This window comes from Pseudophryne corroboree, chromosome 1 (assembly GCF_028390025.1).
Source record: "Pseudophryne corroboree isolate aPseCor3 chromosome 1, aPseCor3.hap2, whole genome shotgun sequence".
Classification (NCBI taxonomy): domain Eukaryota; kingdom Metazoa; phylum Chordata; class Amphibia; order Anura; family Myobatrachidae; genus Pseudophryne; species Pseudophryne corroboree.
Genome location: NC_086444.1, coordinates 343,871,958 through 343,884,868, shown reverse-complemented (window position 1 = coordinate 343,884,868; position 12,911 = coordinate 343,871,958). Strand labels below are relative to the sequence as shown.

At 44.4% G+C, this 12,911-nt stretch overlaps 1 protein-coding gene across 2 annotated transcripts in view; it reads left to right on the top strand.

The window, feature by feature from the left end:
• GALNT9 (polypeptide N-acetylgalactosaminyltransferase 9) overlaps nt 1–12,911 on the top strand; it is a 384,878-nt gene that overhangs the window by 218,146 nt on the left and 153,821 nt on the right. For both annotated transcript variants that reach the window (XM_063964678.1, XM_063964679.1), the window contains exon 6: nt 7,819–7,936. In XM_063964678.1, coding sequence (XP_063820748.1) covers nt 7,819–7,936 — 118 coding nt within the window. The remainder of the gene's footprint in view (nt 1–7,818; nt 7,937–12,911) is intronic.

Genomic DNA, 12,911 nt, shown 5'->3' with positions numbered 1-12,911 from the left:
GCTGTAAAAATAATGGGGTGTTGTTAAAATACAGGGGTTCTGGTCCTGTCCTGTATGCTATAAATACAGGGGTGTTGTTAAAATAAAGGTACACAGGCCCTGTGCTGTATGCTGTAAAAATACAGTGGTGCTGTGAAAATACAGGGGTGCTGATCCTGTCCTGTATGCTGTAAAAAATACAGGGGTGTTGTATAAATAAAGGTACACTGGCCCTGTCTTGTATTCTGTAAGATTACAGGGGTGTTGTTAAAATACAGGGGTGCTGGCCCTGTCCTGTATGCTGTAAAAATACAGGGGTGTTGGTGTTAAAATACAGGGGTGCTGGTCCTGTCTTGTATGCTGTAAATACAGGGGTGTTGTTAAAATAAAGATACACTGGCCCTGCCCTGTATGCTGTAAAAATACAGGGGTGTTGTTAAAATACAGGGGTGCTGTGAAAATAAATAGGCACTGTTCTGTGTGCTGTAACAATAAAGGGGTGCTGTCCTGTGAAATGGAGAACAAAAAGTTGGAGGAAAAAATTGTGAAAGATCAGGAACCACTTCCATTTCCTAGTACAAGTGCTGAAGCTGCTGCTGCCACCAGTCATGACATTGACGATGCAATTCCATCAACGTTGTCTGCTAAGGCCAATGCCCAATGTCATAAAGGGCATTTAAAATCCAAGAAGTAAAACTTAATAACCCCCCAAAAAAAAGAAATGATTTGATAAGAAACGTAAAATTGGCCTATGTTCATGACTGGTGATTTAGCTTCTCATGAAGATGGAAGCCCTCCTCGCTCTCAAAAAATTGAAAAAAATAAAGTTTGTTAAACACAGGAAAAAAAAAACTGTGCGTTCAGAGATATCACAAATCCCCAAGGAGAGTCCAAGTGTGTCCGTGGTTGCTATGCCTAGGCCTGACCTTCCTAAGAGTGTATGGAAATAGGAGGCTTCTACCATTTGCATGCCCCCTGCAAGTGTTGGGAGGAGCACCACCAGTCCAGTTGCTGATATTGAGATTGTGGATGTCACTGTAGAAGTACACTAAGATGATGAGGACATTGGTGTACCTGGCGCTGAGGAGGAAGTTGATGATGAGGATTCTGATGGTGATGTGGTTTGTTTGAATAAGGCAGCAGTGGAGACAGTTGTTGGCCATGGGATGAAAAAGTCCATTGTCATGCCTGGGCAAAATACCAAAAAAATCCACCTCTTCGTTGTGGAATTATTTCTCTGTGAGGATGAGCATGTAAACACTGGAGGGGGTGAGGAATTGGAGGATGAGGATGATATCTTGCCTCTGTAGAGCCAGTTTGTGCAGGGAGAGATTAATTGCTTATTAATTTGTAGGGGCCCAAACAAACCAATCATTTCAGCCACAGTCATGTGGCAGACCCTTTCACTGAAATGATTGGTTTAAAATGTGCATGTCCGGTTTATACAACATAAGGGAGGCAGGGCCCAAGGACAATTCCATCTTGCATGTCTTTTCTTTGTCTGCCACATCATTGCAGGGGTGCTGCCCTATATGGGGTGCTGCCTCTCTGCCCTATCAGTCCAGGGGTGCTGCCCCATTGCCATTTAAGTACAGGGGTTCTGCTGCCTGGCTGCTGTGCTGTGTAATTCTCAGCGGGTGCTGCATATGCTGTATAGATCCAGGGATGTTGCCTATTTGCTGTATAAGTCCAGGGGGGCTGCCTATCTGCTGTATAAATCCAGGGGTGCTGCCTATCTGCTGTATAAGTTCAGAGGTGCTGCTGTATAATTCCAGGGGTGCCCTGTCTGAACCCGCTCATCTCTAGTAGATATATCCAGGGGCATAGGGAGGGCGGTTCCGGTGGAGCTCGAGCTCCAGGCGCCCAAGACAGTACAGATCGCCGCAGCTCGACTCCGCCGGAACATCCGCCTGGCCGTATGGAGCTCGCAGCTGTCAGTCACTGACAGCTGCGAGTCTTAGCAGCGTCAGCTATCTCCCTCCCTCCACCCCCCCGTGCTCCATGATGCACGGGCGTCTGACGTCAGACGCCAGATGGGTGGAGACACGGCCAGACTCCACAGGACTGCGGAGATAGAGCAGCAGCAATGGCAAGCAGGAGCGGGGCAAGTGAGTATTTTTTGTTGTTGTTTTTCTTTAGTGTATGTAAGCGGCACTATCAGAGGGCACAAACCAGGGGGCACAACTACTGGGGGCAAATCTACAGGGGGCACTACTACTGGGGGCAAATCTACTGAGGGCACAACTACTTGGGGCAAATCTACAGGGGGCACAACTACTGGGGGCAAATCTACTGAGGGTACAGCTACAGGGGGCACAGCTACTGGGGGCAAATATATAGGGGGCACAGCTACAGGGGGCACAACTACTGGGGGCAAATCTACAGGGGGCACAGCTACAGGGGGCACAACTACTGGGGAAAATCTACAGGGGGCACAACTACTGGAGGCAAATCTACTGAGGGCACAGCTACAGGGGGCACAACTACAGTGGGCACAACTACTGGGGGCACAACTACTGAGGGCAAATCTACTGAGGTCACAGCTACAGGGGCACAACTAGAGGGGGCACAACTACTGGGGGCAAAGCTATAGGGGGCACAGCTACTGGGGGCAAATCTACAGGGGGCACTACTACTGGGGGCAAATCTACTGAGGGCACAACTACAGGGGGACAGCTACAGGAGGGCACAGCTACAGGGGGAACAACTACTGGGGGCAAATCTACTGAGGGCACAGCTACAGGGGCACAACTAGAGGGGGCACAGCTACAGAGGGCACAACTACTGGGGGCAAATCTACAGGGGGCACAGCTACAGGGGGCACGGCTACAGGGGGCACAACTACTGGGGCAAAGCTACTGAGGGCACAGCTACAGGGGCACAGCTACAGGGGGCACAACTACAGGGGGCACAACTACCGGGGGCAAATCTACAGGGGGCACAACTACTGGGGCAAATCTACAGGGGTACAGCTACTGGGGGCACAACTACTGGGGGGAAATCTACAGGGGGCACAGCAACAGGGGGCACAGCTACAGCTGGAACAACTACTGGGGGCAAATCTACAGGGGGCACAGATACAAGGGGCACAACTACTGAGGGCACAGCTACAGGGAGCACAATTACAGGGGGAACAACTACTGGGGGCAAATCTACAGGGGGCTCAGCTACAGGGGCACAACTACTGGGGGCAAATCTACAAGGGCACAGCTACAGGGGGCACAACTATTGGGTCCATAACTACAGGGGGCATAACTGTGGCCATGCCCCTTCCCTAAGAAGCTACGCTCCTATCTTTTGCAGAGCGCCTTCGGCGCGCACTATGTTTGACCTAGGGGTGTGTGGGGGGGGGGGTTGCCAAAGGAAACTTTCGCCCTGGGTGCTACAAGGTCTAGAACCGGCCCAGGTGGCTGGCCACTTCCCCAATTCAGTACAGGAGAGGGGGGTGCAGAAACATACCTTGCTCCAGGCACCATGACACCTTGCTACACCTCTGGATATATCTTCTAGTGTGCACTGTGTACCATTAGAGAGAGGTTCTTCTCAATTATTTCATGTTAGGGACTCAAATGAATGGCTCCAATTAGTCAACCTTAATTTTAATTTATTATTAATGTTCGACATTTTGGGATTATTTACAAGATGCACATTTTTTGTACACGTTTTTTTTCCCCTTTATTTTGTAAATGTTTTCTCCATAATAATTGTACAATATAAGGGCTGCATAGGGTTATCGCAAGACCTTGCTGTATTAGAAGAACAGAGTTTCAGTGATCTTGCATTGAATCAGCTTTCCATTGTACTGCAGTACTTGGACCCCTCTCTTCAAATCCATCTACTGATTTCATTTGGATTTAGGTCAAGGCTCTGACTTGGTCACTCAATGTCATTCACCTTTCTATCCTTCAGCTACTGCATTGTTTTCTTGGCAGTATGTTTAGGGTCATTGTCATGATGGAAGGTGAACCACCTGTCTGTCTTCAACTGTCTAGTAGGTTTCCCTCAAGAATTTGGGTGTACTTGGCAGCATGAATCTTCCACTCAATGTTGACCAATTCATTGCACCCCACAACCTAATCTTACCATCACCATGCTTCACGGTAGATATGGGGTGTTTTGGGTGGTGTGTTTGGTTTTTACCAAACATAGCAGGTCATTCCGTGTTGATCGCTCGTTGACGACTTTCGCAGCGTAGCGATCAAGTGAAAATATGGCAATTCTGCGCATGCGCATGGTACGCAGCGCGCATGCGCTAAGTACTTTCACACAAAACTTTGTAGTTTTACCGAAGCTCAAGCGACGTTTTCCAGTTGCTCGAGTGATCGTAGTATGATTGACAGGAAGTGGGTGTTTCTGGGCGGCAACTCTGCGTTTTCAGGGAGTGTGCTAAGAACCGCAGGCGTGCCAGGCAAAATCGCAGGAGTGCCTGGAGAAACGGGGGAGTGGCTGGCCGAACGCAGGGCGTGTTTGTGACGTCAAACCAGGAACTAAACAGACTGCATTCATCGCAAGATAGGAGTAGGTCTGAAGCTACTCAGAAACGGCATGAAATTTTTCACGTGCAATTCTGCTAATCTTTCGTTCGCATTTCTGCTAAGCTAAGATACACTCCCAGAGGATGGCGGCCTAGCATGTGCACTGTGCTAAAAGCAGCTAGCGAGTGAACAACTCGGAATGAGGGCCATAGTGCTTGGAGTTTAATCCAGACCATATAACTCATCAGTCTCATCTGACCATACAACGTTTTTGCCACATGGGGTGGGATGTAATAGAGTTTGGTCAACGTGCGGGTTACTGACCGAGTTTTTTTAAAGGGGCAGTCAATTACAACGTAAAACTATGCCTTGTAAATGATTGCCCCTTTTTAAGAAAAGTCAGAGTATGTCCAGCATCCCACACGTCAGGCAAACTCGAACTCTATTACAGCCCATGGCATTAGAATCTTCCTAATGTTTTTTCTGAGTTTTTTTCCGAACAGCAAATGAGACTGTGTATGATCACTTTCTTGCCAACTTGCCTTACAGGTCAGCTTTGTGCAAAGTTTGTGAGACAGACATTGGGCGTAATTCAGACCTGATCGCTACGGTGCGTTTTTTGCATCCTTGAGATCAGGTAGTCGCCGCCTACAGGGGGAGGGGGAATTCGCTGTGCAGGTGTGCAATCTCAAGTGTAGGATAGCTGCACAAACAGAAGTTTGTGCAGTCTCGGCACTGCCCAGGACTTACTCAGCTACTTTGATCATCAGGGCCAGAGCTGACGTCACGATTCCTCCCACAAAACTCCTAGTCCCTCCTGCATTTTTCCGGACACTCCCTGAAAATGGTCAGTTGCCACCCATAAATGCCCTCTTCCTGTCTATCTTCTTGCGATCGCTGCTGCGATGGGATTTTTCACACCATCCCGTTGCTTCCCGGTGCTCCCCCTTGCTGCGGACTGTCGCGCCTGCGCATTGCGGTGCATACGCACGCGCAGTTCATACCTGATCACCCGCTCTGCGAAAATGCACAGCAGCGATCAGATCTGAATTAGCCCCTTTATTCTGAAACTCTGCACCGTTAAGGGGGGTACACACGTGAGATCAGTGCTTAAATTCTAAGCAATCTGACTAGATTGCTTAGAAGTTAAGCATGGATCTCTCCATGTGTATCCCCTACAGCGATAACGATGCGCGGTCCCTTGTGTCGCTATCGCCGGTGCTAGATTGGCCTGCATGCAGGCACAATTTAGCAGGTCGCTCATTTCACCGCTGGGTGAAATGAGCAGCCCCTCCACCCACCCACAATCGATCAGCACACATCGCACTGTGCTGATCGGGATGAGAGATGTGTGCTGAGCATTCTGTGACAGATCGCTCAGCAAACATCTCTGGGGAAATCTCTCCATCGTCAGTACTGGCCTTTAGAGTGCTTTGAGGACCATGATTGAAAAACACTGCCCTAAGGGTGTGATCAGTTATCCAAACCGGGCATTTTAGTAATTCTATGTTGAGGATTATGATATGTGTATATAAAGCTGGAAAAGGTTTGATTTAATTTATTTTGTGTTTCAGGGTGTAATGTAAGGATTTTTACAGCATGTGATGATTTTCTGTAGGCACTGTGTGGCATTTGTATGTTCGCCCCATGTTTGTATGAGTTTTCTCTGGACTCCAGTTTCCTCCCACAGTTCAAAAATCCACTGCTAGATTACTTGTTTTCTGACAATATGCAAACCACAGATGTGTGTGCAGTAGGGGATATACAGTAGGGGCAGATGTACAGATCTGTCCTCTGTCACTTTACATTCTATTCGTGGAAAGCGCAACTCATTTGCCACAACTTGAGTGCCCGTTGTGGGTGTGCGAATGCACTTCACACGCACCCACGATCCATAGGATTGCATGGTGCATACGCTCCCATGAACAGGTAACAGTGTGCTAGTCATAATCACGATGTGGCCATTCACAGGACTCGTTCTGAGGTACACTGAGAGCGGCCACATATGTAGTAACTGTGAATGCAACTGTAACATACTTTATCTCCCTCCACTTTATGGGCCTAATTATGAGTTGATCGCAGCAGCAATTTTGTTAGACGTTGGGCAAAACCATGTGCACTGCAGGGGGGGGCAGATATAACATGTGCAGAGAGATTAGATTTGGGTGGGGTGTATTCAAACTGAAATCTAATTTGCAGTATAAAAATAAAGCAGCCAGTATTTACCCTGCACAGAAACAATATAACCCACCCAAATCTAACTCTCTCTGCACGTTATATCTGCCCCCCCCTGCAGTGCACATGGTTTTGCCCAATTGCTAACAAAATTGCTGCTACGATCAACTCGGAATGACCCCCCATGTCTCTTCATAGAGAGATAAAGTGTATAGAGATAAAGTATCAGCCAATCTGCTCCTAACTGCCATATTACAGGCTGTGTTTGAAAAACGACGGTCAGGAGCTGATTGCTTGGTGCTTTTCTATCTCGACTTTTTCTCTTTCCAAGGCTTAGTACATCTGCCCCATAGATTGTTGACTCCACTGTTGCAGTAACCACAGTGAGTGATTCAATATTGCATCTAAAGCACTGTATACTATGCAGGTGCAATATAAATAACGTAATATAATCTATATTAGCATCCAAATTATTTTATTTTCTACCTGTATCCAAGTCCTTTGAATATTTAAACTTTGACCTTGATTCTTTGGCCTAAGTATTACCATGCTGCTGGTTGAAATAACATGATTTATTACAAAACTAACAGAGATCTAGGATGAATTAGTCCTGAATTGACAGGGGACCACAAGCAGGCCAGACACACATTATATCAGTGCCCTTTGCTCATCAGAAATTCACAGCTCATACTGAGGATGTGTGAAACAAATGCTTACAGGAAGTCAGATATAAAACACATCTGCCTCCTTTAGTTCTATAATGCAGCGTACAGTCCTGCAAACTGACTGTGACCTTGAAAAAGGATAGCAGATGATTTACTGCGGCACTGTTCTGCATAATGCTCTAATACTTTTTCTACTGGTGTACAAGGAGGAAACACTGAATGCTCTATTCAACTGTCCAGCATAAATTCAGTGTTTGTCAGTAAAATGATACGCTTCTGACAATGCGTAAATATACATTTATGTAACAGATAAAACTTTTGCTGTCATATAATTATGTCCATTTTATTTATATTGCAATATTAAACATTTGTTCTGAATTAAATATGCACAAAATTGGGTACAGGAACAGAATCCAACTTTAGAAGTGCGATTTGAGCTGTTTGTTTCCTTGCAAAGACTTTATAATTTTTATTATTATGCAATCATGTAATTCAGCAATGGTGTGCTGTGTTTCTTCCCACAGAACTCCGGCAATGATTGGCTGCTCCTTTGTGGTGGACAGAGCATATTTTGGAGACATTGGGCTGCTCGATCCTGGAATGGAGGTGTATGGAGGGGAGAATATTGAGCTTGGCATGAGAGTAAGTGCTCAGCAGACTTCAGCATTATCTCAGTGTCATTTTTGAGATCTCCTCTCTAAGTATAAGCATTGTTCTTGGTAAAATATGGGCATAATGACTGAACACAGTGGAATGATTCCGATTTTAATATATAACTCACTGCAAGCAGCTTAACACTACACAGATTTATAGTAGTGGAGAGTCTGTCGATTTGCTAAATGGTAGATTGGTCTTTCTCCTATGCTTATAGACAGATGAACTATGTGACTAACTGATAATGAGAGGTATGAGAAAAACATACTTACGCTGTCACTTACATTTAGCATACCTCCCAACATGACCCTCTCCAGTAGGGACAGAATGCTCTGCTCCTGGACTCCCCTCTTAATTTATGATTGCCGTCACCTGTGCTGAAACACCTTTATTATCCATTAACCTGTTCAAAACAGGTGCTGGCAATTATACGTTAAAAGTCCAGAAGCAGAGTATTTTGTCCCTCCTGGAGGGGGTCATGTTGGAACGTATGCATTTAGCCATAGAGACTGCAGTTGCTCTATTATACCCTTTTCAGACAGAAAAGTCTGAAAGTCCCGGCAATAACCCAGTATTTCAGTGCCGGGTCATTTTGCCGGGACCTGCCTGAACCCCCCTTTCAGACAGACATGCAAATTACCGGGTCGAAAATTTCAACCCGGTAATTTGCAGATCAGCACGAATATTTTGTCTGTGTGAAAGGGTCAACCCGTGTCATAAGTCCCGTGTCTCCGACCCTGGTAAATTCCTGGGTTGAAGTCCCGGGAATTACAACACGGGTTGACCCTTTCACACAGAAAAAGGACCCGCGTGTTTCATGAAATTACCGGTGGAACTGCTTCACCCGGTAATTTCACTTTCTTTCTGAAAGGGGTATTAATGGGTAGTTCCCCTGAAGGAAATCTAGTCAAAATATATTCTGCTGGTAAAGAATGTTGGATATTATACATCAGGAATCAACTTTTGTGGCAGTGAAAATATAACAAAAATAAAACTCTTGATTTAACATCTCCCCCCTCCATAATCGTTATACTTGCTTGGCCCTCCTCTATGTGGAATTATGGGAGAATTACCGGGAGATTGTGGGCGAGAATTTTGCTTTGGAACAACAGATTGGAAAATCAATCGGTAGTGTTTTTGGGCATGATTTTCCTGATTTATCGGCAAAATAATTGTTCCAACATACTATACGATAAATCTGGCCGATGTCCTAATTATTGATAGATCAGCCCAATGATTGTATAGTGTGTACTTAGCTTCAGACTTCCTAACAGTCATCTGAGTATTCAGTAAATTAGATATGGCTCAGCTTGGTTTCAGTCTCTTTGTGTGACTCATCATATTACATAATCCCCTGAACTGTGGTTGATTAAACCTAATAAAAAAGTCATACCCCCTCCTACTTTTATGCATAAAGTACCTCCCAACATGACCCTCTCCAGGAGGGACACAATGCTCTGCTCCTGGACTTTTCTCTTAATGTATGATTGCCATCACCTGTGCTGAAACACCTTTCTTATCCATTAACCTGTTCAAAACGGTTGCTGGCAATCATAAATTAAGAGAAAAGTCCATAAGCAGAGCATTTTGTCCCTCCTGGAGAGGGTCATGTTGGTAGGTATGTTTTATGTGTAATGTAAGTATCTGTCATTATGTGTACCTGAGATTTTTATGAGCATGCATACTAAAAGCTTCCCTGTACGATATAGGTGGTAACGTTTTTTATACTGTGGATTATAAGTATATTAGAAATCAGTGATCATTTCAGTGACAATCTAAAATGCAATGCTTTAGCAAACTAAGGGGAATATTTACTAAACAGTGATAAGAGCGGAGAAGTAAGCCAGTGGAGAAGTTGCCCATGGCAACCAATCAGCACTGAAGTAACATCTATAATTTGCATACTATAAAATGATACAGAGCTGCTGATTGGTTGATGGGGCATCTTCTCCACTGGCTCACTTCTCCGCTCTTATCACTGCTTCGTAAATGTCCCCCTAAATTAGTTTTCTACCTTCAGGTGACTTTAATTTATTGGGTTATACATGCCTTTTGCAAGCTAGCTAGCTTCCCTCTGTGCTTATCAGAAATACATTTATAATATTAGGTACTGATGTTTGTTTTCATTACTCTGGGATGTGACCCATGTCTGCTGTGCCCACTACATTCAGCAACGTTGCAAACAGAGGCCATTTTTGTATCATATACCAGGCTAACGGAATAGAAAAATCTGTCTAATTGGATGAATATATTATTTAAAGCAAAGTAAATGAATTACAAAGAAAAAACAAGGCATTTTGTAAACATTGCACAAAAGCACATATAAGTCAATGTGTTAAAGTCACAAGAGGGTTGCGAATCTTGTTAATTATATTGATTATAGTGTTGTGCAGAAGTAATATGGGAAATGTACTTTGCTCATATAATAATAATCATATTTATTATAGTTGTTATTATTATTATTATTATTATTATTATTATTATTATTTATACAGTATGTATTTGTTTATGCAATCATTCGTTTTACATTATAACTGATCTATTTGTTAGCTGTACTTAAGAAGAACAAAAACAGTCACCTAAATCATATCATTCACTTTGAAGTGTTGCTTGATAAAACTGGTTAAGATGTGTATCAGTTGTGGTGAATTTATAATGTTACAGTCCATAATAGATACAGTAAGCTCTAATGTCAAAAATTATTATTATAGAAATAGAAATATATATGTACAGTATTCAGATTCATATTATTTTGGTTCATTTTATTAAGATAGATGACAACATTACAGAGGTTGTTTTCCATTAGTGTATCTACCATATTCACATTAAGTTTTTGTAAACATGTGAAGCTATTTCTAATCAATGTGCTACGGCATCAATATTAACATACTTATACCGCTTTCAGATCACAGTGCTCGGTCCCACCCGGGAATTGGAAATGGATCCTTCCCGGTTGGGACCCGGCATTGGACCCTAAACACTGCAATCCCAACCTGGCAATATGCTGGATCGGATTGCCATCCGGTGGCGGGGACTGCGTCATCATCAGTGGTGGGTGCAGAGGCGGTGCTGGAGATGATATCATCTCCGCGCCGCCTCTCCCTATGCTGTGAATGGGTACCGGTTGCATGGACCCGGTTAACCTGATCACACTGCGCCTGACCCAGTAATTACCTGAGAAAAACCCTTTTTATAATCTGGGTTGAATTACCAGGTAAGGCAACCCGGGATTTTGCCATGGGCCCTTTCACACCGCACAGCGACCCATGTCGACCGGGTTGATACGGGTTATTTTTGCGGTGAGAAAGGGGTATTAGTGTCAGTCAGACACTAAAACCTGTGCTCAAGTCCTAACCTGTAATGGAGGAGTCAGGTTAGGTCATCTTGTGAAATCTTCTCCTGCTCCGAATTTAGGGCCTAATTCAGGCCTGATCACAGCAGCAAACTTTTTTTCTAATGGGCAAAACCATGTACAGTGCAGGTGGGGCAGATATAACACGTGCATGGAGAGTTAGAATTAGGTGGGGTGTGTTTAAACTGAAATCTAAATTGCAGTGTAAAAATAAAGCAGCCAGTATTTACCCTGCACAGAAACAAAATAACCCACCCAAATCTAACTCTCTCTGCACATGTTTTATCTGCACTGCACATGGTTTTGCCCATTAGAGAATGATTTTGCTGCTGCGATCAGGTCTGAATTAGGCCCTTAGTCTTACCCGCTACTCTTGAGACCAAGGATGGTCATCAACATATTTCTGTTGTAGCCAATTAAGGAATTCAAGTGGAGCAATTATTGAATAATGGGATTTATTAGGGTCTATTTACTAAGCTTTGTACGGAGATAAAGTATCAGCCAACCAGCTTCTGTAATTTTTCAAACACAGCGTGTAACATGGCAGTTAGGAGTTGACTGGCTGGTACTTTATCTCCGTCCACTTTACTTCCGTTCAAGGCTTAGTAAATAGACCTGTTATTTGCATGTTCTCTTTAATGGCTAGTCACGTCTCTCTGTGGTTGATGGCCGCACCCCCTTTGCTATCTGGCCACACCCCTATTGCCTGGGCCCCTACCACTATATTCCTGGGTGGGCTCTTCATGTACCAGTCTGACACTGGGTAAAAGTTGATTGGTTGCTATAGGCAATTTCTCCACTGGTCCACTCCCCACTCTTTTCACTGCTTGAAACATCAACCCGTAAATCTTAAGGGCCCCATACACTAGAGCGATTATGACTGATTTCAGCCCAATTCGGGCATTCGGCCCGATATATTGGGTGAAATCTGGCATTTTTGAGGTGTCTCCGGTCCGATCTGATCCGATGCGCGTTCCCGTGAGCATCGGATTGGATCCTCCAGATTCAATGTGCTGCACATTCAATCAAGTCCGAACTGGGGGCATGGCTGGAATCTCCCAGGATACATCGGATGCAAAAGGGCAGCATATGATGTATCTTTGCCAATCCTGCCTCCCAGGAGGCTGCCGGGGTGATCGCCTGCGATCGCCTCCGACATGCGGTCGGATAAGTGTATGGGGCCCTTTAACAGCAGTATTTGGTAACAGCGTGCCAGCCAGTCGATGATATTCTTTAAGTTTGAGCCTTATTTTTCTTAACTCTTAAGTAGGGTAAGGGTTGTATGAAGAACCAGAAATTATTTTCACTGTTATTCAGATGATTTTCAACCCCAAATTTGAAAAAAACACTGAATACCTGTTTTGTGTTCTGCCTGCGAATTACTATTCACTTTGATTTGCTTAGCTTCATCTAAATTTCCTAAATCTGACCACAGACTCACCCCAACTACTTCAGCCATCTACAGTGACATAGAGCTATAGAAAACCACTGTACATATAGGGTGTCTTGTAGGGTGTCTAATAGTAGGCTTTTTTAGTACTGGCATATAAAATGGGTAGAGCTTTGGAAAATAATTCTGACTAAGTACTTGACATCTCGTTATGCATAATC